The sequence below is a fragment of the Crocodylus siamensis genome, chromosome 5, assembly GCF_052110815.1.
Source record: "Crocodylus siamensis isolate JL-2025a chromosome 5, ASM5211081v1, whole genome shotgun sequence".
Classification (NCBI taxonomy): Eukaryota; Metazoa; Chordata; order Crocodylia; family Crocodylidae; genus Crocodylus; species Crocodylus siamensis.
This window is the reverse complement of record NC_143399.1, coordinates 154,233,993-154,260,513: the sequence shown is the minus strand read 5'-3', so window position 1 is coordinate 154,260,513 and position 26,521 is coordinate 154,233,993. Positions and strand designations below refer to the sequence as shown.

The 26,521-nt window shown below is 44.9% G+C and overlaps 1 protein-coding gene across 1 annotated transcript in view; it reads right to left on the bottom strand.

The window, feature by feature from the left end:
- The window catches only part of RAPGEF5 (Rap guanine nucleotide exchange factor 5), a 262,022-nt gene that overhangs the window by 198,606 nt on the left and 36,895 nt on the right, over positions 1-26,521 (bottom strand). The window contains exons 2-3 of the mRNA XM_090046785.1: positions 593-643; positions 138-244 (exon numbers count right to left, since the gene is read on the bottom strand). Coding sequence (XP_089902911.1) covers positions 138-244; positions 593-643 — 158 coding nt within the window. The remainder of the gene's footprint in view (positions 1-137; positions 245-592; positions 644-26,521) is intronic.

Sequence of the window (26,521 nt, the reverse complement as noted above, 5' to 3'; positions counted from 1 at the left end):
TTTCAAACATGTCTTTTTAGCAGACATTTTAGATAAAGAATGCATAAAGAATAAACCCTACATCTCTCAAGTTAGGGCACAACACAATACAAACAGAGAATAATCAAAGCTGATTAAAGATAATGAACTAGTGTTACCTGCAAATTCCTGTAACGTATACTCTGTCCTTTATCAGGTCAGAAGCTTGAACTGTAAAAATATTCCTGAGAGCTCTCCCAGCACAAGAAGAACTCTCTCCATAAATCTAAATTAACAGAGAAATAGGACACACAATAAGTAAGCAAGCATCCAAAAAGGAAACTCACAAAGCTACCCAATTGAGGTAGTGTTAAAAGCACAGTTTAAAGTTGTGTGAAGGGAGTCAGCATTGGGTGCTTACACCAATATGGTTAAATAAATTTAGTTTCACCAGTAACAATTTTCTAACATATACAAGCCCTGCATTTTACAACTGGATATAAAATGTAGGCTACATTCAGAAATGAGTCGAAAGCCATAATCAAAAGGAAAAAATAAAGCAAAAAATATATTCCTACTACTATATATCTTTTAGCATATGGAATTAAAATGAGATATAAAAAAAAAAAAATACCTTGCTTGAAGGGTTTTCCAGATATGGATTTGAAATTCTTCTGGATAAAGTCTGTAACAGAGAGATTGGCACAGCTAGTTTTATTTCTAACACAAAGACGACCATTTCCCTGTAAACATATACTTATATCATTATATTGTGTAGCTTCATTCATGCCCCTACTGCAAAAAAATCTCCTAGTTTGATCATTGTTTAATACATTTGTTAATAACCTGAAAGGGGAGAGATACGGGACAGGTAAACAGGGAGGTGGTAAAAACTGCAGATTACAGTGTCATTTATACCAGTCAGAATCAGAGAGAACTGTAAGAATTTCAAGAGAAACATATGATAGATGAAAGAATAACACGATAGCAAGTTCAAAGTCACTCAATGTAAAACAATGCATAATGGAATAATATTTTAAATTACTTGTACATCTGGTAAGGATCTAAGCTGCAGAAGCTTACTAAAAGGGACCTAGGTATCACTGTAGACAGTTCAATAGAAGTTGTTCTGCAAGGATCAGATGCAGTCAAAAGAAACAAGACAGAGTGAATTATGAATGCTATGGTGAATAACAAGCAGATACTACCTGCACATGAATCAAAAGTGTGGCCTCATCTGGAACACCATGTGCTCTGTTGGGCACTGCATCTCAAAAAGGATATTACAAAAGTTAGGATGCAGAGATCAGAGTTCAGAGAGGAGAGGCAAAATCTTGCAGGGGCCCTGACATATGTGACCTCCTCAGAATTGGAGGTGGGAAGCTGCCACAAGAAGCACACCCTGTGCAGGAGATCATCCTGCTGCAGGTGGTATACCTCACACAGTACAGGACAATTTTGACAACACTGTTAGGTGGCACCAAGGAAAAGGCTGCCCAGGGCAGGTGCCCTTCCTATATTCACACTCCTGGGTTCATAGCAGGTTAATAAAAGACGCAAAAAATACCTCTCATATGAAGATCAGACTTCAGAAACGAGATGAAGGCAGCAGTGTTAAGATAAAAGTATATATACTACTGAATGGTATAGAGAGGTTAGACGGGAAATTGTTTCTACCCTGCCTTCTGACTGACTTCAAACTAACAGAGCTAACTACAACTTCAAAATAACAGAGCTAACTGCTTCTCTCAGGAAGCAGATATTAAAGAAGCTGAAACTCAAAGCAAAAAAGGAAATATTTCTTCAAGCAATGCATAGTGGAGGTAGTCCCAGGAGTTGTAGAGGCTAATAATTTAGCATTTGGAAGTGCAGATGGAAATCAAGAATATTCATAATTGTAAATCAACATCAGTAAACAAAACTATTGGAAAGGCTACTGAACCTCTAACATCAAGGGTTACCCTAATCTCTTATAGTCAAAAATTGGGTAAAGATTCAATGGTGAAGTGGAACAGGTTATTCAACATCTGACTACTGTAGTGTTTCTATGTATCCCACTGAAAGATCTGGGTCTAAACAGTGCTAAACAAAACATGGAACTAGATTATCTGCTGGTTTGGTACAATGTGGCAGTTCTCATGCTCCTATCAACCTAAAAGAGATCCAAGTCTAGAATAGCAGTTTTGCAAGTCAAGATTACATGCACCAATAAACCAATATGAAGACTGTGTGCTGCTTGCTTACATTATTCCAATTTATAAAAAAAACCCTTATTATTCTCAAATCTAAATTTGAGAAGAGCCTACTTAGTATACAGAAAACTGCAATGACAAAGTTTCTCTTGCATGGAAAGGGTAGAATTATTAAAATCATATTTTAAAGACACCTTTTTCTATAGTTATACTATAGAAAACAAACAAAAATCAACAAACAGTGGATAACAGTGTTTATATTTCCAATGTCCATTATAAATGTTATTGTGGCTTCAAACCTCATGTGTGACAGAAAGTAGTTTAATGTGAAAACAAATAGAATGAAGTTCAATCTACTTCCTTTTGCCCATACTCCATAATACATTAGATCACCACACTGCCTTTACATATCATTTACTCTTACTACTATGCCTGTCATTAATGCTTGATTTCCACAGCTACATATGTGTTATGCCTATGCTTCATTTAACTTGTTTTCAAATCTTTCATTGTATATTTATCACTTCAGTATCTACAAATCTCATTTTCTACAGCTGCACAATCTTGGTTTATAAACTGCTTCTTCAGCGAGATTCCCAAGCTAGTAATGAAAAATAATTCTATTGTCAGTGAGCTAGTTCCAGCATTCCAGGGAAAATCCAGACCATGACAAGGAGGATAATATTGCTATTGTGATTGCAGAAGTGGAGGCAAAACGAGGGAAAGGTTCTTGTTGCCTTTTGGCTAAAAAAACTAACAGTGGGAGCCACTAAAATGTTACAAAATCACTATATACCCTCAGGCCTAGATGTCTGGATGCAGCCCACAGCCCATAGTCCCCCCTCCTCCCTTTCCCTCCCCCAGAGCCACTGCCATCTTTTTAGGACTGGAACCCAACCTTTCTTTGAACACTTGTCTGGTCTAATTAATTACATGAGGCTGTGTAATGCTTTGTTACAAAAGCATTCTTACAAATTTCTAGAAGGTTGTATACATTCCATAGCTTGAAAAAGTCCCTGGAAATAGGCAATGCATCTGGCAAAACAGAACAAAATTTTCATCAGTTTAGTTAAAAATTACCACTCTTAATTTGCAGCGTCTGCTGCATACTTAAACTCTGACAACCAGCTCAAACCCTTGAACATCCTTTAAAGCAGTAGCTCTCAACCTTTTTAGACTCAAGGAAAATACCAGCTCTTCGCTTTCAATCATTTTCGTACTACTGTACAGGAAAAAAAAAAAATCACAATTATTTTGTTTCACACAATTCAGAAAGACCACAACAGATCGTTAATATTATGTTTTTGACATTATGGATACCTGCTTGAAGTCTCGGGGTTTAATTTTGTGAATCATACATAGGTGTTTGCACACCTAGGATTGTACAGCACCCTGCAACACCCTGGTTGAGAATCACTGCTTTACAGTCTTGTGTTTATGTTAAATTCTGCACTAGGAAGCCACTTAAGCAGGGACCCAGGCCAGAGAAGCTGATGTACCTGTACTAGAATAGATAGGTATGGGCTGAGGCAGGCTCAGACAAGCATCATCTCTGAAACCCCACCCTCAGATTTCTTGGGCTCAACACAGAGAACTCAACAAGGGATCTCCAAAATTAAAAACATGTATATATATAAAAAACAAAAAACAAATGCCATTCCACCACCCTACTCCCTGCCCCCCACATGCTTCCTTCTTCTTTCCCATTTATTTCTTCTTCTTGCTCATTTTTTTTTCTTTCTTTTTAAAAGAGATTCTGGTTTAGCTGGTCAAGATCACATCATTTTCAATACTAGTGCAGGCCCATGACTGATGATCAGCTAAAAGCAATGTCTCAAACAGCCCAATACTGTTACAAGTTTTCCAGGCTTATAGTAGATGATAGACAAACACAGCAATGAGGATACAACAGACAGTAAACACCAGAAACAAAAGCTGCATTTTTATTTCTCTCCTGTTCTTTTCTCTCTCCATTGTATGCATGTATCTTCTATCTTCAAAGGTGCAGAATCAGACTCCAACAGTGACAGCAACAATAGTTCTCAATTAACTTTATTTTCTAAAAAGCTTAGTAATTACGGTCTTCAATGACCTTCTAAAAGACTGTCAGGATTAGTTGTGGGGGAGGGAAGGCAAGAGTTCTTTATCAAATTTTTCTACACCTCAAGAAAAAGGAAGTAAGGGATATTGTTAAAGTGAAAGCATATTAAGAAGTTATATATAGCTGTTTCTTTTTCTGTATCTAATGAAAAGCTTAAAAGATTTTTTTAACATTGAAATAAGCAGACCAAAATCTGTTTACTCAAAACACTAACCCAGTGGTTCTCAACCTTTTTAGTGTAAAGGCACACCTTCACAGACTCAAGACATCCCCTTGAAAAATTTCAGCTCTTAGTTTTCACTCATTTTTTTCTCTACAGAAGGATAATAAAGCAATTCTTCTGTTACAAAGAACTTGGAACACCACAACAGATCAGAATGTTTTTAACATTGTGGATTCCAGTTTGAAATATCTGGGCTTATGCTGTGAGTCATGGTTGCACACCAAAATGTGCTAAAATTACATGGTACCATGTGACAACCTTCACCCTGGCTGAGTATCACTACACTAACCCACTACTGAAATTTGTACAGTGACCAGATCATGTTAATACTTTTGACTCTAGGCCCATTTATCCTATTAAAATTCAAAGACCAGCTCCTCCTGGGAGAAAGCTCAAAGGCGAGGGACAGAAGTTACATATAAGCAGTGTAAGGGATCGGAAACCGGTTCAAATTTGTAACAGAAATTCAGTGCATATAAATGCCTTTCAAAATGGCTGAAACTGGTTTAAGATAAATGTGAGTGGGTGTTGTATCAGATTTAACTGATTTAGGTTAAATCAGTTTATTGAACTTCTGTCCCAGATCCCTTCCAGATGCAAGTTAACTCAGAGTACCCCAGCATCCCAGAATGCTTTGCACCTCCCCTGCAAACCTCCTCTTGCAGGGTGGGTGGGCTAGCCTTGGTCTAAGCGGTCTGCTTTGGCTGAGCAGGGAGGTATGCTCTAGTGCCCCCCAGCTTCTGGGCTAAGCCACTGCAGGCATGTGGCTGCATTTTTGGAATAAAAAGTAAGTGTCTGTTTACTTGCTTATTGATTCAATCTACACAGTTTACATCTGCAAGGATTGAATCAATTCAGCCCCATGATTGTTGACTGTCTGTACTTAGCATAAGAACATATTTGGAGGAGTCAGAGTGCTCACAAGTACAGAAATGCAGCCAGGTGCCCAAGACACAAGGACAGTGCAACTTCTGCTTTCTTTTGCATGCCTCCCTCCCATCAAAATGGTGCCTGGAGTAGTTGCTCCGTTCACCCCAATCTAATTACACCACTACTCCTAATCTTTGCTAATGATGCTGTTCCTTTTTGCATAAGCAAACATTTACTGGAGCAGAGACTGGAATCTACTGAACAACTTAACCAGACTAAAGCAGTGGTGCTCAACCCATCTGGATCCAGCTGCAAACCAATCCTGTGCTCCAGTCTGCCTTAGTGCACAGGGCCATTTTTTCTAGTCCAAAGGGCTCCCCACAGGATCAGAAATTTGCTAGCAGAGAAGCAGGGGAAGCATTAATTGCTACAGCAACTGCCCAGAGCCACAGCAATTAATGCTCCCCTGCCACCAAATTTCCAGGCATACGGGGAGTCCCACAGGCTGGATGACATCTCCATGGGCTACATCTAGGCCGCAGGCCATAGGTTGAGCATCACTGGACTAGAGTCTCTCTCCATAGCTCAATGTATATTTAAGTATTTCACAGAGTCGAACTGCTACTATAGGAGGGGTTGTGGGAAGTTCACCTTAAAATAGTTTATAGCCTAGTGGAACCAAAGACTGCTTAGCTATTTATCAATGTGGAGACAATAAATAGGACAGAAATTCCCCACACTACAATGTTGCATACAAACCAAGTCTCCCATATCTTTGAAGCACTGAACAACTCAATAACAGAGAAGCAGAGGCATAACCTCCTCTGCCAGATTTGTGAGCTTACCCCCCAAAGTTTTTTCTAAACAAAACTATTAGTAAATAAGCTAAGTAAATTAATCTACTTTGATTAATAACTGCCAAAAAAAAAATCCATCTATATCCAGGGAGAAGGCACTCTAAGGAGCAGGGCACTTGAATTCACATTCCCATTCTGAATCAGGATAAGAGTGGATCTGAATTATTACTATAAATCCCCATGACACGATTCTTTACTTATTTAGGAAAAATTCTTTAGCCTGAATTGGGGAAGAATTAGAGGAGATTTCAAAGATGTACTGAAGACGAGTTGGGGATTCAGGAAGTTAAATACCTAACAAGGTTAAGTCGCTTGTTTTTTTACAAAAACAGGAAGCAATTGTTTTAAGTTACCTGCTGATAAATGTTATGAAACCAAAAGGAAGTACTTCTTTGCACTGCGTATAGTCAGCTTCTGGTATTCATAGCCAGGATCCACTATTATAGGTCAGCAGTCACCAGCCAGTCGATCTCGATTGACCGATCGATCTCGGAGCCTCTTGGAGTTGATCTGAGGTTGGGGGGGGGCTGTGAGCTTGAATGTGCATAAACATGCATGCCCCACCCCCAGCCCAGCAGGTCATTCCATGGAGGGAGGGAAGGGAAAGAGTGGAGGCCAGACTGAAGCCCCCACAGTGAAGAACTCAGAGGCAGGAGGAGGGGTAAGGCGAGTGGGGTCCTGGCCAAGTGGTGGTGGGAAGATCAAGCCTGGACAGCTTGTCCAGGGGTGCAAGAGGAGTTGCTCCCACCACTGTGCACACCCCAGTGGAGGCCCCAGGGGCCACATGCCCCCCCCATCTGTGCATGGCCAAGGCAGCTGCCATTACAGACTGAGCTTTGAGTTCTGAGCCCTGCTGCAGCCTGCCTGGGAGCAGCCCGATGCCACATGTGTCCAGCTTCCAGGCAGGCAGGGGATGAGGCTCAGCCTAGCAGTGGGATACACATGGAGTCAAGTCCCTCCCAGAGAGGCTGCAGTGGGGGGTCAAGATGCAAATCCAATCTACAACAACAGCCACCTCCATTGCACACAGATGGGAGGGCATATGCCCCCCCCCCCAAATACTGGGCAGCACTGGAAGCTGAGGCAGCTGCGAGGGAGGGAGCAGGGCTGGAGCAGAGGCAGGACCTGCACAGCCAGGCCTTGGGAAGGAGATGCAAGCAGCTGATACACCGTAGCCCCACCACCACCACCACCACCATAGCCTCCCCTCCAACCACCATCCCCCACCCAGCTGAAACCTAGTGCAGCTGAGCTATTTACTGGGAAGACCACAGTGCTGCTTTCCCCTTCCCCCCTTTCCTCCCAGGATCCGTGCAGGGAGGGTTGGGGGCTGGGGCAGGAGAGCAGGACTGTGGTTTTCATAGAGACAGTCTGAGCCATGGTGCACTTGGGCCAGGCGGGTAGTGGCGGCCTGAGGGGGGGTGGGGGCCGCTATGGCAAATTTTTGGGTGCGGACAGCCCACCCATAGCCCTGCTCCCAGTACTGCCACCAGCCAGCCTGAGCACAGCCTGGCACAGCCTCAGCCCCATCCTGCAGTAGCAGCCAACCCAGACAGTGTACAGAGCCAGGGCACGTGTCCTCCATGCCCTCCAGGGTTGCATGCCGCCCCCCCCCGGCCAAGCTGCTCATTACTCCATCCTGTGCCCCAGCTGTGCAAGGCCTGACCCTGCTCCAGCCCCACTCTCTCCCTCCCCACCATTTGGGGGTGGGGGCAGATCAAGGCCCCAGCAGTAAGGGAGGAAGTGGGACTAGGGCTGGGGCCTCGATCTGCCTCCCCCTATGGCCCTATTCCCTCCCCCTGCCCTTCTCACCACAGACTTACCTGCTGAGGCACATGCTCCCAAATAATTTTTTCTCCTTCTGCTTTGATTTGCCAGCCCCTTTCCTCCCCACAGACCTACCTGCTGGGGAGGAGAGTGGGTGGCGCACTGTACATCTTGGGTTGCTTTTAAATGCCAAAAGGTGATCTCCTACTTAAAAAGGTTGGACATCACTGTGTACGTAGATTTCTGAAAAGGCTAGGCAGCTTGCTAACAGGGGTACAGGCTACATGTGCAAATTAGAAACCAGCTATGAAGTCCTGGAAAATGTGTAATAACTTTATAGCTGGTTGGACCTTTTTATGGTGCCATAGTTAATTCGTATGTGTAGCCAGTCTAATTAATTGTACGATTAACCAGGTAACTGCATAATACATGTAATAAGTAGAGGGGGGGGTCAATTACTAATAAGCCGGATCTTCAGCTGGTATAAATTAACTTCACTTCAGTAAGGTCAAAAGAATGACCCTACATATACCCGTTTTAGTTATGCATGGAAAGATAAGAATAAGAATATTTGCTTTCAGAGCACAATCTGATTGCCATAAGGGCTGGAAAGAAATTTGCTTTTCCCACTCCTGGAATACTGCACAACAAGCAAAATACATTATGCTAGTACTTTTGTCTTCCTTAGAATTATTCAGAATTAGCTCATCTGTTGACCTCATGGAGTGATGGTTTACTACAAAACTGTTCAATCCAACTCACAGACCAAAATTGATGCGCAGTCATGGCATCTGGTCCATAGGACTCCCCCTGGGTCAGGAAAATTTGGTGGGGGGGGGAGGAAAGAGAGCAGTGCCAATTAAGACTGCCACTCCTCCCCCACTGCCAAATTCCCAAGCCCTGTGCAATATTTCCCAATGCCCCAATTCAGCAAGTACTCTGCTAAATCAGAACTTAGTGGTAGCAGCCAGCAACCCATCTACAATAGCACTCACAATGTAGCTAATCCCAGAAAAGCTGTCTCAGCACTAGAAAATTTTGAAAAAAAAAAAAAAGCTCTATTACACATATATTCTGGAGTCTAAGGTGCAAACACAGCCACTTTTCTATGAAGAGCCTGCAGCACTTCCATTTGCATTTTCAAATCAAAGCAGCCCTCCAATAAAAATACAATATATCCATTTGAGATTAAAAAAATAAGGTAAATGTGGTGGTGAAACTATGATATTTTACAATATTTGGACACTTCAATATTGAAGGAACAAAAAAAGGACAAAAAGGCTCTCCCTTTTTCAGGTTTCCGTTCACTATATTCCATTTTTTTAGAAGCCTACAGAAGTTTTGCTTTTTATTACAAGTTTATAAACAGTTAGCTATATCATCAAAAAAACAAAAGAACAATTGTACATAGAGTTGCCCAAAAAATAGTTCACAGGCTACAGTGAAATTTTACTTCCTTTGCTGTTCATAGTTTTGCAGGCAACAATGTGAACAAAGGACATGAAATTTCAATTTGTGAAAAACTCAAAAATGACTCATTATTTAAAGGTTAAAGCCCTGGCCACAGTCAAATGCACTCAACTTTTTATGTAAGTGAGCAATCCTAGCACTTTACACATATGTAAAATGACACATGTGCACAAGTGTTTGTACTTCTGATCTAGTTAAGTAGACTGTTCATGTGTTTTAAATAAAGCAAAATTTAAAATGCTGGGTTGGATCACGGTCAACTTCCCTAAATATAAAAAACAGCTTATAGCCAGTTCCTTGTGAATATTCAGACTTCAAAATTCATGCTGCATTGCTTCCTTTAATTGGTAACTATATTGTTTCTGTTCCCTGACTGGATGACTTCTGCAACTACCCAACACATCATGACCTAAAGGGATCACAAATATGGCCAAATCAAAATTCACTTTCAAATTCAATCACACAGTAAAGCTTTTTGCTCTCTACTACTCATTCACCTATATTGTGGTTTAAAAAAGAATCTAGCAGTTATTTGCTTAATTTCCCTCAGGCTCTTCTAGAAATAAGAACCTGCCCCCTTCCCTCCCCACACACCACTATACACATCAAAATCAAATAAAAATAAGAATACCTACTCTTCTATGAAAAGTAATTGCTTTATATTTTTATCCCAGCCAAGTTTACTTCTCATAACAAACCATAAAAATGATAATGCCTTAATAATAATAAAACCCATAATAATGTTTGTGATTTTTATAACATAGTTTGCCAGCATCGTTAATCATTTGCAAGAAATACTATAGCAAGTAGCCAAAATGTATTACAGTTTCCATTTCAGCACAGGACTGTAAAATGAATTTGAAATGCAGCTTTGTTGTCTTTTCAAGACACACCTTCCTTTACATAGAACATAAAAGGTAGGAAATTCTGCATGACTAAATGTTCATTTATTCCAACTGCTTAGTCATGGCAGCTAGGAAGAAGATATGTATACTACAGATTTTTGGATATTACTTTAACATGTTTAAACCTATGCATGTGGTACTGCCTGCTTCTGTCAAAACAAGAAGCTTTTAAAAATGAGCCATAATAGATATATGCAGGTTGTAACAAATGAAACATTATTTATTACTGCAGGATTGTACCTAGGATATCAGGAGTATGGTCCTGAATTCCAATTCGTCTCCATGAGGCAACAGATTTTGCTGTTAGTTGCTAGGGTACAAAAAGCACAATTGATTCAGAAGCTATTTGACTTTCAAAAGATAAAAATTTATAAAAAGTTATAGCATATGTTTGGCCTTTTGCCAATTTATATTCTTAACAAACAAAAGGAGAGGGAAAGCTGCTTTCAGAATCAGTAGATCATAACAGAGTGTCAGAGGAACAATTCTTCACATGAATATTTAAATCAACACTAACACTAAATCTTTACTTCTGAAATTATTTTGAGCTTTTCACATACCGAGGTACAACACAAGAAGTCAAAAAAGTATTAGATGAGGAATACATGTTCATCAGAGTTTCAGATAGAGTTTCAAGTTTTCTTATCAATTGGCTCATCAGTAAAAGACGACTGAAAAAAAAAAAATAAAAAAAATCACATTTATCCTGGTCTTCTTGAGCCAAGCAGGTATAGTGAATCTAAACTTAAATTATTTTACCATCTGCATGGTTTCAGGGTGGGTAGGGGTGCTTATCAAGACTGCTGTGGCCCAAACGCCAATATCACTAACTTACCGCAGCACCCCCCCATCCCATTCTGAAGAAACCATGCTGTCTGTTCAATAAAAGACATAACCCACAGAAATACTTGCCTCTTGACCATTTCAGCTACATGAGCTCAACACTACTCATAGAAAAAACTAGGAAGACATGTTCCTTGACATGTACCATCTCCCCGACTACTTGGCTAGGGCCAGACATTCAAAAAGCCTGAGCCTGAATGAAGTCAATCTTTCCAGGTTAGTCTAACCTGGCTAGGCTGAACTGTTTTGTAACCATACACACATTCCCTCTGGACTGAAGAAATGCAGGCACATGCCAGCAGTGGCTCAGGCTAGAAACCGAGTGGTGCTAGAGTAGCCCTCCCTTCCCTTCTTAAGGGCTGAATTGGTGGGGCATGGCCAAGCCCTGGCAAGATGCTCCAATTAGGGAGGGGTTTCCCCACCCCTCCCTCACTGTTGATAACAGAGCATTGAGTTACACAGGGAGTTGTTAGCATTTATTAGCCCATCAAACAAAATAACAGCCTTCAAGCTCTTCTTAAAAAACTTTGTCCAAGGAAGGAACAGAGGGACATTACCAGCTGACCTGATGATTAGCTCCAAAAAGGCCTAAGCCAACACTGTCCCATCTGCCTTTGTCCTTCCCTAGCCAGCATGTGGTATGCTAGCTAAAGCTGAGAGGTATCTGTGTAAGGAAGAAGGGAGGGGGGAATTCCTGCTTGAGCAGGGAGTGGCAGGAAAGTTGGGGAAGCAGGAGAAAGCCAGGCAGACCCCGCTGTACCTGCAGTCTCTACCAGAGCTCCAGCCAGGAAGCAGAGGGGAGGGGCCAACCATGCTGCACTGGAGCAGAGAGCAGCACCATGCCTGGAGTTTCAAAGCATCTGGGATGCTGTAAGGCTCTGATTTAAATTCAACCAGTAAAGGGTCTGGGATAGACAGTGCATAAACTGCTTTGGCCCAAAGCAGTTAAGTCTGATACTACATTCAACCAAGTTTAACTCAAACTGTTTTCAGCCATTTTCAAACTGGCTTATGTGCACTGAATGTCTGTTCTGTTACAGGTTTTAATCAGTTTCTGATCACCTGAACTAGTTTGTGTGTAATGTCTGTCCCTAACCCTTAAGTCTTGCATTATCCTTTTCTCCAGTCTTCATCTGTCATTTTCTTGTCTTTCTTTATCTATCTTAAAAGAGAACAATCTTGGAAGCAGGAAATGCATCTTCCTGTGTAGCTGGAAAGTAACTAGCACATTTTGGGTACTGGGAATCAACGTCTGGCTTATTCTTATAAGAAATAGAGCACACTTTCTACTTTTTAAAAATGTTGTTCTTGAAATAACAAAGCTTCTTACTGAGTGTGTCTCATTCAGATGCGAGTGTAAATAAGTTGTTTCTAGGGTCTTACAACATATAATTAAGCTGCAATCCCTATGGTAGAGCACAGCATTTTATTTTGCTTTCCAGCATATAGCAGTATCAACTACATTACTGCAGTTATCTTTTCTCACCCTAACTTTAGTAGGTGCATTTATAGAGATATAGGGTAAATATGCATACCCACATATAGTATAGGGATGTAATATCAACCTTATTTCCCCAGCAATATGTATATCAGTAGTTCTCAACCGGGGTACTATAGCATCCTTGGGTGCCATGAGACTTTCAGGGGTGCTGCACCACAGGCCACAGCCAAGTAGAACTGCCTTGTGCACAGCCAAATCATAAAGGACTGCAGTGCAAGTGTGAACTCCTGCCTGCACTAGGGTTAACTAGTAACACTAATACAGGCAGGAACACACAACCATGCCATAGCACTTCCACATCTGGTTGTGCACTAGGGATGTAAATATTGTTTTAAACAATATTTGTTTAACCTCCTCCAATTATATTGGTTAAACAATTAACCAATAACACAGCAACTCTGACAGCTGCTGCTAAGAGCTGCTCCCCCAGAGTTCTTTGACCAGAAGGGGGAGTAGGCAGGGGAGGAGGCAAGCCCAGCCAGACAAAGAACATGTGAAGCCCTGCACTGGAAGGGAGGGAGCAACTGTGAACCAGCAGCTAATTGCTTAATTGATTAACAGGGACCCTGGTTTTCTCCCTTAAAAAAAAAAAAAAAAAATTCTCTGATCCAAAAAAAAAAAAAAAAAAAATTCAAAATTCTGATTAAAACTCCCAAAATCTGCATTTATAAACACCATCAGTTGAACACAATGTTTTATGCTTTAAAATTGTAAATATATCAATTTGAAAGCCTATCAGTGCCTCAATCACTATAATAAAATACATTCTAAATACCCATCTATTTTGGCATTTGATTTGTTGAGTTTTTTTATCCTGGAAAAATCAGAGCTCCCCCTGCCCCTTCACTCACCAGGATTGCCGTGGCTGTCCCCCCCTGCTACTTTGTGGCATGGGCAAGTGGTGCCTCCCAAGTCTGGGAGGGGCACCAAATCACCAGCTGGGGGCAGGAGAGTCCCCCAGCAGCCAATCGCCGACCTGGGGGGGCAAAGACATTGCATAAACCGCTTTGATGTATATGCACACATACACGTGGTGCCTCCTGCCTGTGATCGCCCTCCTCCCACTGCCTTCAGCCCCAAACAGCCCCTGGCAGGCTGGAACACTGCCCGCCTGGAATGAGAAGCTCATGGTTCTTCACATTTTTCTCCTTTAAAGGAGAAAATCTGCGTTTTTCCTTGGCAGATAGAAAACCCAGATCCCTGGTCATTAGGCTGCCACCTGTTTTCCTCTTAGGCTATGCTGTAGGTACTAGTCCCCCTCACCCCTCCTTCCTCCTGTCTACCCTGCTGCCTTCTGATTCCTGCTGCACTGGAATCAGCCTGCTGTGGCATGGCTTCTCTTCCCCACTTCCCTGCTAGACTGCACCCACCTGGAGCTAAAGAATAACTGGTAAACTAACAGGTCATCACTGCACTTATGGGTTAAGTGATTAATCATTTAGCATTTCACATCCCTACTGTGCACAATGCATCTGGGTGCCAGTTTTACCTAGTCACAGCAGTGGCAGCAGCACCCCAGTTGAGAGCCACTAAGGTATGCCAAGGCGGCCCAATAGTGGTTCTTAACCAGGATGCCACCAAATAAAAAAAAAAAAAAAGTTATGAAAGATGCCCTGAATCCAGGGTGGATTTGATTTAAGTAAAATCAATTTTAATCATGATTTAAAAGCACTGGTCAGGAAGCCTCGATTCAATCACTGTTTTCTACAAAGAATGCATTCTTGTTGCTTGATATCCTCCATTCATTTAACTTCTTGAAACTTTTCACTTTTATAGAGAGATAAGGGCTTGACTTGTGTATACAAACCTGAAGACAGACAACAGGATTGATGGGTAGATAATCAGGTCTCATCTCCATATACTGCTATTAACAAGGCTATTATCTCTGGAGACACAAACCCACAGCTTGAGACCTGAAACTAAGCATCACAGATATGTTTCATGGGATCTTCTAGGCAGAGTACTGAGTCCCATTGGGTAGAGTGGTTTTCTTTAATCTTTACCAATGTATAGAGGAGCCTGTAAGAACCCCAATAAGATTGGACCTGTAATGTAGTCCATGGCCTGTTGTGACCTATTCATAAAACTTTTCTAAAAAAGGTATAATCCCTCTTCCATGATGATATCTTCAAGCTTAAACATCTTAAAACCATCTGTATATAGGTTTATAAAACATTTAAACAAAAAATAAAAATACAATTAAATAAAAAAAAAACCTGATTTAAAAATACACTTTTTTAATAGTTGATTTTTATCCACCCTGCCTGAATACAAGTGTGAGAACAACTGGTATACACTAAATCTCATTTACTACTTCACATGAAGTGTGCAAACTGAACCTAAAGTTTTCATGAAAAAAAACATTTGCAGATGTCAATTTTATTAACTCAATTAAAAAGCACTGTACACTATCATTTACTTTCTACAAATGCCATCTTTTCAATTCCTCCCTATCCCAGAAATACCTTTGGTTCAGTTAAAATTCAACATGACAGCCAAAATACATAAATAAATAAATAATAATCAATGCCCAAGTTCCGACATGCCAGGCAGGGACGTACACTTCAGTTCTCCCAATTACAAGAGGTGCATCTGCTTTGATAGCCAAGTATAACTGCAGTCCCACCCAGAACTCTTTCTTTAATGTTATTACCATTCCATGCGTTTAATTATGGGGTTTTGATCCTTCAGAATCATGTCAGTTTTCAAGATGTTGCCTAATGTGAGACAAGTATTAAAGAGAAAAAAAAATGAAGCTAATAATCCAATGCAGAAACCTTAGCATGTAAGATTTGGAATAAAAGACACAACATAGCTATCCACCAGGTCCAAATGGTCACACTGGTAGGGTTAATCCAGATTCACATTAAAGTCTGTGGAGCAGAAATTATATCAGTGACTAAATACTTAAGGCATCATCTTCATGTAGTGCAAAATTTGAGGCCCATAAGCATGATCTGTTTAAATCGGATTTCAAAATACACTTACCTGCATCCAGCTACAGGGGCTGCTTCCATGGTCCTGCCTGGCTGTGTGCTGGCCATGCCCCAAGCAGCCCCTTGCAGGCTGGAATGTTACCAGCCTGCATGGGGAAACCCGTTTTTTCATGCATTTTTCTGGCATTTGCTCATGACCCTTTGAAATATTCTTGCGACCCACTTTTGGGTTGCAACCTACAGGTTGAGAAATGCTGAATTAAACCTCTCTCTAAATGAGTGCATAAAAAAACTAGAAATTGTTCATTTGTCTCCCCCTCTTTAATCACACATGCACTCAAACAAAAGTTCAAATCAAGAGAGTAACTATATATTTTTGGAGACAGTGTAGTGGGATTCAGGATGCCTGGGTCCTCTAGCTGACTTATTCAGTTCTCTTTGGTACAGCTCTCTCTCTCTCCTCACCTGATATTCCCCCATCTGTAAAATGGGATAATAATGCTTACCTACTCTGTAAAACACACTGATATCTACTAATGAAATACATTACATAAGAGCTAAATACAACTACTACCAGTGGCAAGAGTAACCTAGATTCAAAACCAGGAATCTAAATAATAGAGAGTGTGATAAGGAAGATGGAAGGGGGGAAAAATAAACAAACAAACAAAACCTACTGCACATACACCATGAAACAAATATATCTGCCTTACTTCCCTTATTTCCTGAATTTCAAAACATGAAGCAGCCTCCTTGCTGGCTTTACAAGCTGTAATTTGAAGAACTCAAAGCCTACTTTTATAGGCATTACAATTTGAGAAGATGGTGTTATATTGTTTGTATTGGCAGTTCTTCTCAGATAACAGCAATGGTGCATTTATCCTGTTGGGAACAATGGTTTCACACTGCTTGTTCCTGTCAGCACAAGTCAATATGAATTTGATGCTGATGTGATCAGTTAAAACTGACAAAAGTTTTAGAAAAATTTATCGGAATAAAAATCTGCCTTCTGCAGAAAGGATACTATAGGGTATAACCATTGCAGTTTGGTAAATTATTGGAGATCCAGCTATAAGCATAGATGGTGCCCTCTGAGGAACGCCAGAAGTGTGAAAAATTACAGAATCCCTGCATAAGGAATCAATACTTTTTCCCTTGGCTGGATGGAGATACAGGTCTAAATATCATCACTCCCATTCTGGAGAACGCCTTTTCCTAAATACGTGTCTCTACAGTTGTAGATGTCATGTAATCTTCAAACGCTGCACAGAACAGGATCATGCTGACCTTGACAACAGCCTCTTATGTTCTTTCATTTTCCTTTGATATAATTTCATTTTTTGTGCTAAAACAAGGAAATAATTAAAAAGAACTCCTCCCTCATGGCACAAAGTTAAGAACTTGAAAGCAGTAGAGGAGTTCCACTCTTCTCTCACTATCCCTAGATCTATCAAGTTTTCATCTGGATTCTGGGACATGAATGGGTTTGAATGACAAAATATTTACCATAGGAACATCCACTGTAGAAAGTGCATGGATGAAATAGGTTCATATTTGGATTTGTCCACCACAAGTTATTCTGTGGTCCACACTCCCTGGAGAAGAGCTAAGAAGATAACATCTAGGGGTGCACTGATAAAAATTTTCTTGACCGATACCAATAGACAATTATTAACCAGCCATATCAGCCAACACTGGTCTGATAACCAATTTCCAGAAATGCAGCTGGGCAGCAGCAACCTGCTGGTTAGTCTGTAGGGGAAGAGGCGTAGCAGGGAGGCAGCTCGAGACCCCCAAGGCAAGGGAGGGAGTGGGGCGGAGGGAGTGGGGCAGAGGCAGGCCGTGCCCAGCCAGGGTGGTAAATGTGACCCAGGGCTAGGCTAAGGACGGAGTCCTGGGCAGCTTATCCAGGAGGTACAGTGGGGGTGAGGAGGGGGAGCAGCTCCCCACTGCTGCTTGCATCCCCAGGGGAGGCATGGGGGGGGTGGTCCCTCCCACAGGTTTGTGTACGGGGTGAGGGCAAGCTGCCTACTGCATGCTCAGGGCCCGGGGCTGCACCAGCCTCTTCCTGGTAGCGGGGCTGGGCTAAGTTGGGCTCAGAGACAGTGGGGCTGGGAGGGGTGGCTACAGGGAATTTTGGGGTAGCTACAGCTTCCCCCTAGCCACCCCTCCCAGCACTGCCACTGCCCACCCCACCTCTGCCTGCTCAGATCCCAGTCCCGGCCCAGCCCCGCCACTGAGAAGAGGCCGGCACAGCCCCCGGCCCTGAGCCCACAGCGGGCAACTCACCCTTGCCCCATGTGCAAATCCAGGAGGCCACATGTCCCCCATGCCAACCCTGAGGGTACACACAGCTGTAAGGAGATGCACCCCCCACACCCTCCAGATGAGCTGCCTGTGACTACATCCTGCTCCCAGCACCAGGGTTGCATTCACCCTGGCATTGCCCTACTTCCTCCCTCACTATGGGTACCTTGATCTCCCTTCCCCATGCCCCTTCCCCTCCTGCAGATTTACCAGCAGGGCGCTGCTTTCCAGGCTGCCTGACTGCCTTCCTGGCCATGTGCATGCTGCAGCTGTGCACATACACACTGCATTTATTGGTTTCATTATTGGCTACACCTGCCAAAAAAGCCAATTGCCAGTAATGTGAATTTTCCTTTTATCGGTGCAGTTCTGAAACACGGATTGATATATTGGTGCACCTCTAGTAACATCCAAATCTACATTATGGCTAAAGCATGGACTTATAGAAAATTAAAGTTCAAATTGTGAACTATCTATCTTAATCTTACAAACTGATCTCATGAGATTTATGTTATTATGGACCACATTCCAAATAGACAGTGATAAGAGACCTTTCCTGTTTGGACCCAAACCTGAATCTAAAGTGTGGGACTATTTCAGTGTGAAGGCTTAACTCTGAACTGCAACAGAGATGGGGGCAAAGTGGAGTACCTGCATAAATACAGTTCCCTTCCATGACTCTACAGAGGCAAACCCTGTGATAGAGTCAAGAGAGGAAGGAAGAGGGAAGGTGCTAAGAGTACAGTGGGGAGGACGGGGCAGGAGGGACAGGGGCTGGGGGTCTTACCTACTCAACAGACTCAAACAGTCACCAGGAGCTGCTGCCACCCCTGGTTGTTGCACCTACTGCAGCAGCAGTGTCTGTATACTCAGCTGCTGCTGTGATAGCAATATTGTAGAGTTGCTTCTGCTGCTGGGGTGCAGACTCTGTGGGAAGCTGGTGCCCCCCTTGCTCAACTCACGTTACACTACTGATGACCCCCACATCATGCACTACACTCACAGGTAGTGAGGCAACATCTGTTGTATGTGCCAAGTCCCTTTTCAGCAATGACTAGAAAAAAGGGGAGGAAAAGGAGCTCGGAATCAGGTCTCCAGGCATTAAAAGATATGCTTGCTCCAATTTCCATTCCATCAAAATAAATGTGCGCGAAAGGAACAGCCCCATTATTTTTTTTTCCAGTTTATGTACTGCATAGTAAAAGCACCTATGGAGAAGTCTAATATTCAGTCACAGTCCTGGTAGTATCCAAGTCTTCAGAATGAGTCCTGTTGCCAAAAGGCACACCTGCTATTTCTGATTTAATAAATCAGCTGAGAAGAGTAAAATTTCACATTTTAAAAATCATATACCCTTTATGAAGAAAAATGGACAGAAATATTGTCCCTGTAATGTTCATCTTGAACCAAAAAAACAGTTCACAATTAAAATCAGGGCTGTCCAGCTGATGGCCTGGGGGCCACATGTGAACTGGCCCTACAAGGGGTTATTTGTAGTCCCTGGGCTCCCACTGAGGCACTACTCATCACTTTAGTTGCCGCAGAGTTGGAATCTATGGCCTCTCCTTCCATCCTCTGGCTTCCACTTCCTGTCCCTGCCCTAAGGAAAAAAAGTGGCATAGTACAGCTTGTGGTGCCAGGGTAGTCCACAGCAGAGAGCTCTTTGCAAAAGTGCAAAATCTGTGCATTTCTCTGCTAAAATGAAGTCCACAGCCTAGAGCACCCATGCTATGTTGTGCAGCCAGGAGCCAGGGAGCTGAGGCTGGAGGCCCAGTGGCTTGGCATAGCATGCAGACCCTGCTGTTGCAGCTCACAGAGAATGCAGCCCCCAGCCACTTAGAAGTTGGACAGCCCTGATTTAAAGGATTAAGTCATGTCATATTTTAATCAAATAAAATGACCTAAATTCACAAGCCTTTAAACTGTTACTATTTATCCCACAGCTATGGCATCTGGAATGACTAGCTGAATCCATGCCAAATAGAAGACTTAATGTACAGTGTCTAGGAACTACCTATTCCAATTCAGATAGCTTGTTAAAAATATACATAGAGAGAAGGAACAAGTCAAAATTAACTAAAAGAATGCAACGGCATGATATGTCATATTTTGCATATTTATGCAATGGCTATACATTTTTTTAGGAAACTAGCAATTGTGAGTCTTCAGGTGGTGAAGGTAAGATTGTGGGTATGAAAGTAGATAGACTGCTTTAAGTGTTCTGCCTGGAGTGCCTGGACAGGTTTTGAGGGCTTGAACCTTGTAGTCCCTGGCAAAAAAAGAGTGTGGCAAGAGAACTAAAACCCTGGGACCTCTTTCTTGTGGCTTCCAAATCTCCATGTTCTATACTTTCATCTTGAAAGAGCAACAATAGCACCTATGATTGTAGAGACTCAACATATAAGCCAAATATAAATGAGGGAACTATGACCACTTCAAAGACTTTTTTGGAGCAGAACCACAAGCCCAGAACAGTGGGACATCATCATGCAGGTCTGGGATGGTGAGAAGCAACTCCAGAACTTCCCAATTAAGGAAGCTTTGTGAATAACTTACCAAATCCTTCAGAGAACAGGACATGCAGAGAAGCCATGCCACTCTTGGGGCAGTTTAGTATTGGCATTTGGCCAACACAGAATGAGACATTATGTGCTGCTTACAGACTGGAAGGTGTCTCTTCACTAATGCAAGAAGCATGGGGAACAAGCAGAAGGAGTTTGCTCTCCTCCTTGCAAGTAGTAAAATCGACCTGGTTGGCCTAGTGGAGACATGATGGGATGAAACATTTGACTGGGCAGTAGGTTGTTTAGAAGAGATAGGAAGGGGAAAAAAGGTGGGGGGGTTGCACTGTCAGGGAACAGTATACCAGTTCTACCTTCCAAATGGGACCAGAGGAAGGCTTAACTGAGACCCTGTGGGTCAAACTTCAAGGAGGGCAGGGGGAGAGGGATCTGGTGGTAGGGGTTTACTACAGGCCACCACATCAGGAGGAAGAGCTGGATCTGGAATTTTCCAGGCAGCTGGGGGAGGCCATGCGTGCAAAAGATGTTGTGGTCATGGGTGATATGAACAACCCTGACATCAACTGGGAGGAGCAGGTGGCCAGGTCTAGCCACTCACAAAGGTTCCTGTCATGCATACAGGACCTACACCTCGTGCAGGACATACTCGTCCCCACTAAGGAAAATGCCATACTGGATCTGGTGTTAGCCTCTGGGAACGACCTGATGGGGGAGGTGCTAGTACAAGGGAGGCTAGGGAACAGTGATCATGAAATGATCCAGTTTGCTATTCAGAGAAGGGTGGGGAAGGTGACTAGCACAGTGCAAATGCTTGACTTTAGGAAAGCCAACTTCAATGTGCTCAGGACAGTAGTCAGGGAGGCACTCGGAGCCCAGGGGGTAACTAGTATGGGGGTCCAGGAAAGGTGGTCCTTCCTCAAGAAGGCCATCTTTGGGGCGCAGCAGGATGCAATTCCTCTGCGCAGGAAGGTGGGAAAAGGGTCCAAGAAAACTTCATGGCTGAGCACAGATATCCAGGCTGGCCTGAGGGCAAAGAAAAAAAAAAACAAAAACATACTGGCAGTGGAAGCAGATGGCAGGGACAAAGGAGGAGTACACCTCCCTGACCCAAACTTGTAGGGATTCGGTAAGGAAGACTAAAGCAACACTGGAGCTTAGATTAGCTTCTGGAATTAAGTATAACAAAGTCCTTTTTCAAGTATATAGGTACCAAGAAGTCTCAGGGTAACACTGGACCCCTACGAGGCAGGGCAGGGCAGGGCAGTTGGTGATGGACGCGCAAGAGAAGGCAGAACTCTTCAACAAGTTCTTTGCTTCTGTGTTCCTGTCTGCTGACAATGGGGGGCTCTCAGGTGATAGCATAGAGGCCCACAAAGGATGCGAGTCCCCCGACTGTTAGTTCAGACCTAGTTAAGGATTACCTGGAGGGCTTAGATGTGTCCAAGTCGGCGGGCCCGGATGACCTTCATCCACGGGTGCTGAGGGAATTGGCTGGTGTCATTGCGGAGCCGTTGGCACGGCTGTTCGAGGACTCCTGGTGCTCGGGCCAAGTCCCTGAGGACTGGAAGAGGGCCAATATGGTCCCTATTTTTAAGAAGGGGAGGAAGGAAGAGCCTGGCAACTACAGGCCAGTCACCCTCACTTCTCTCCTGGGGACGGCTTTTGAAAACAATTATCAAGGGCCACATTTGTGAGAGTCCTGCAGGGGAAGTGATGTTGAGGGGTAACCAGCATGGGTTTGTGCAAGGCCGATTTTGCCTGACTAACCTGGTCCCTTTCTATGACCAGGTAACAGAGCTTAGATGTGAAGGAGGAAGTTGATGTCATCTTCTTGGACTTCCAGAAGGCCTTCGACACAGTGTCCCACCCAATTCTGGTAGGCAAGCTGAGGGACTGTGGCATCGACAAATGCACACAGTCACATGGGTGGCAAACTGGCTTCAGGGGTGCACCCAGAGGGGGGTGGTGGACAGGTTGATGTCGACCTGGGAGGGTGTGGGCAGCGGAGTCCCCCAGGGCTCAGTCCTTGGGCCGGTGCTGTTCAAACATCTTCACTAGCGACCTGGACGAGGGTGTGGAGAGCACCCTATTCAAGTTCGCTGATGACACCAAGCTGTGGGGTAAAGTGAATACACCGGCAGGCAGGGACCACATCCAGGCAGACCTGGATAGGTTGGAGAAGTGGGGGGATCTGAACAGGATGTGGTTTAACAAGGACAAGTGCAGGGTGCTGCACCTGGGGAGAGGGAACCAGCATTATGGTTATAGGTTAGGGGCTGACCCTCTCAGCAGCACAGAGGCAGAGGGGGATCTTGGAGTCAGGATTGACTCCAGGATGAATATGAGTTGCCAATGCAACAAAGCAATAGGCAGAGCCAACTGCACCCTGTCATACATCAACAGGGGCATTACTAACAGGTCCAGAAAGGTCTTGCTCCCCCTCTATGAGGCGCTGGTCAGGCCGCAGCTGGAGTACTGTGTCCAGTTATGGGTGCCGCACTTCAAGAAGGACGTGGAGAACCTGGAGAGGGTCCAGAGAAGGGTCCACTCGTATGGCTGAGGGTTCTAGCCTGCAAGAAGCTGGGGGGAGTGGGTGGAGGGCAGTCAGGCAGGTGGTGCCATGTATATGCACGTGGCTGCCAGGCAGCCTGGAGAACAACTCCTCAGGTAAGTATGGCGGGGGGGACTGAGACCCCCATAGGGAGGCAGAGAGAAAGAGAGAGAGAGAGAGATGGGCAGGGCTAAGACTGGGGCTGCTGCCCAGCTTGGTGGTACATGAAACTTGGGACCCAGGACCATATGTAACCACAGGACCCCAGCAGGGAACAGGAAGGAGTTGCAGGTGGCTCATTTAGGGGGTAGAGACAGTTCCCTGCTACTACGCACACTCCCACAGGGGTAGAGGGGTGGGGCAGGGAAGACCCATGCCCCCCATATCTGTGTTCAGGGCTGAGGTGGGCTGCCTGCTGTGGGCTAAGGCTTCCTGCCCTGCTGCCCTTCCCCAGGGCCTCTGCAGCCCAGCAGCTGGGACCCAGCATGGCAGAGCAAAGTAAGGCCATGCAGGAAAGCTCCTTGCTGGTGTGAAATCTGCATCATCCTAGCAACATGCCCCCTACCCACAATGCAGCAGTGAGGGGCACAACCCCATGCCACTGTTCTGGCTGCTGCAGGGTGGGCCAGGAACAGCTTCCCAGGACAACATGGGGCTTGCAGCAGCAAGAAGCTTCCCCACCTGGTCTCACTCTGCCCTGCCGCACCAGGTCTCACCACCTGGGCTGCAAATGCCCCAAAGGATTGCAGCAGGCCAGGAAGCCTGAGCCCGCAGTGGGCAATCTGCACGTGCCTCCAGCCCCACCCTGCACACAGATATGGGGGGCACAAGTCCCCCCTACCCCGCTGGGAATGTGCACAGTGGCAGAGAGCCAGCCTCCCTATCAAAGCCTGCAGTGGGCAGTCCACATCCACCCCTCATGGCCATGCAGCCTGTGGGAGACAGGGAGCCAGTGTCCATATTCTGCTCCGCCACAACAGTCATCACCTCCCACAGGCAGCAGCCAGAGTTCAAACACTGCTGCAGGGGACAGGGGTCTGCAGACCCAGGTCTCTAGTCTCATAGCCCAGGCAGCTATGAAGTTCATTTTAGGGGCATACTTGTGGTGCTAGAGCAGGGACAGGCAATTATTTGGGCCCTTGAGCCACATAAGTTTTGTTGAAGTGTCATGGGCTGGGTTGGCAGCCCCTTCTCCCCTGTGCAACAACTCACCAAAACTCCCTATGTGGGATGAGGCCACAGGTGGGCTGGGAGTGGTGTTCAGGAGCAGGAGGGGCAAGCAAGGCCAGGATCACAGGGCAGTGATAGCACAGAGCAGGGCAAAACCACCATCTGCTGCCCACATATCCCCCAGACGAGCATGGGTTCCATGGGCAGGGACATGCAGGGAACAGACTGTGGCTCTACCCTGGCCTGGGCTCCACACCGTCACTCCCCAAGATCCCAGATCCAGCCCTAGACAGCTCCCTGCCTGCCCCACCTACAAGGCTCCCTGCTGGTCTCTATGGAGAACCTGGAATTTTGGGAAGGTGACAACTGGGCCGGGGCTGGGGCAGAGCTGTGATGTGCTCAGTGCATGTCTCTGCCTGCACTAGCAAGGCTCATCTCCAGCCCCAACCCCAGCCCCACACTGTCACCCTCCAAAGATCCCAAGGTCTCTATGGCCTCCTAAGGTCTGTGTCATCTAATGTATTCACAAATTATTTGAAAGAGAAGTGAATAGTGAGGTGGCCAGGCTTGTGCATGACACTGAATTATTCAGGATGACTAGGGCAGGGCACTGCTTGTGTCTGCCACTTTAACGGCCTGATGCTAGCAGCCAGCAGATGCCCAATTAGGGCAGCCATTTTAGATTCAGGGCTGCCTATATGAGCAGAGCATTTTGTTGCTGGCAGGCCAAGCAACAACACCAGCAGTCTTACAGCTAGGCAACATCAACTGGAGGTAAGAGCAGGAGCTGTAGGGGATGGCATGGAGGCTCCTGGTCCTGGGCATGACCTAAAACTGTACCTTGCCAGGAGTGGGTGACCTGGTGGGGCTCTCAGTGGCACAGGAGTCCCCAGGAAACGCCAGGCCAGTTACCACCCTGGTGAAAGGGGAGTGGGGTGCCTTAATCCCAGCTCCCACCTTTGGGTGGGTCAGGTGACACCAGAGGTAGGTGGGCTAGTCACAGCTGTGGCCACCTGAGCCCTATGGGGTATGAGACCCCGAGGAGGGAGAGTGGGGGCCAGGCACAGCTACAACTGCCTGTGCCCACCAGGGAGGGAAGCCCTGTGGCCCCAAGTGAAGGGGGTGGAGATGGGAAGCCCAAGTGGAGGTGGAGAAGAACCAGACAGCTGAGGGCCCAGTATATACATATACATACACAATGTTACCCCAGAAGGGTCCAGAGTATGCTTAGACCTGGTCAGGCAACTGGCTGGCTCACCAGACGGTACATCTGCTACCCAAGGAATGGACTAGCTAAGCCTGTGGCCAGAAGGGGGCCTGCTCCAAGAGGGAGCAAGGCAGCATAAGTTGGTGATGAATGAAAGAGACCCTGAGAGAGGGTGGAGTGTGTGAGGCCTGAGTGAGAGGCGGGCAGTGTAAATGTGCTGGTGACTGAGGCCTGATGGCATGGCCTAAGCTTGCTCTGACGGTAAGCCAGGAGCACTGTAACATCAGGATGCCATCTGCAAGGCATGGGCTGCGGTACAGGGGACGTACAGAGCCACAGACAGTGCCCCCAGGCATCGGGGCAGTACATGGGTAGCCTCCTGCCTAATTAAGATTGTTAATTAATTAATAACAAGGTGTGGCAGGTAAGTCAGGTGGGGGGCATACCCAAAGGCAAGTGGGGAACCTGGCACAGTGGCCAGGTGGGGAGCCCCACTTTGCTACAATGACCAAAATCAAAAGCTGGCTCTGAGATCTTTCTGTAGTTCTTCATAAAATTGAACAAATAGGCAACAAGATGGCAAAGAGCTAGAGCAAGGCAGCTGGACTTCTCAAGTTTTAAGTTGTTGTTTGGAGAACTCTTTCTATGGGTTGTTTGCTTATTGTAAGCAGCTCTGAGCCTTTGGATACACAAAGATATAGAACTAATAAATAAAAGTTGATACATACAAAGTGATGCACATTAGAAGCTGAGATGCATACGTGCCAGTTTTACTCAACCTCTAGCCAGCAGGGCCATGTTACCTGGCCCATGGGACTCCCCATGGGTCTATAAATTTGGCAGCAAGGGAGCAATAGCAGCAATTAACACTCCTACCACCTCCCCCTTATAGTTTCATAGTTTCTAGGGTTGAAAGGGACCTGAGTAGATCATCTAGTCCGACCCCCTGCCATGGCAGGAAAAATTACTGGGGTCAAACAACCCCAGCAAAGTGTACATCTAGCCTCCTCTTAGGGTAGGAGCCTGCACCACTTCTTTTGGAAGCTGGTTCCAGATCGTAGCCACCCTGACCATGAAGTAGCGCCTCCTGATATCTAGCCTAAATCTACCCTCTACCAGCTTGTGACCGTTATTCCTGGTC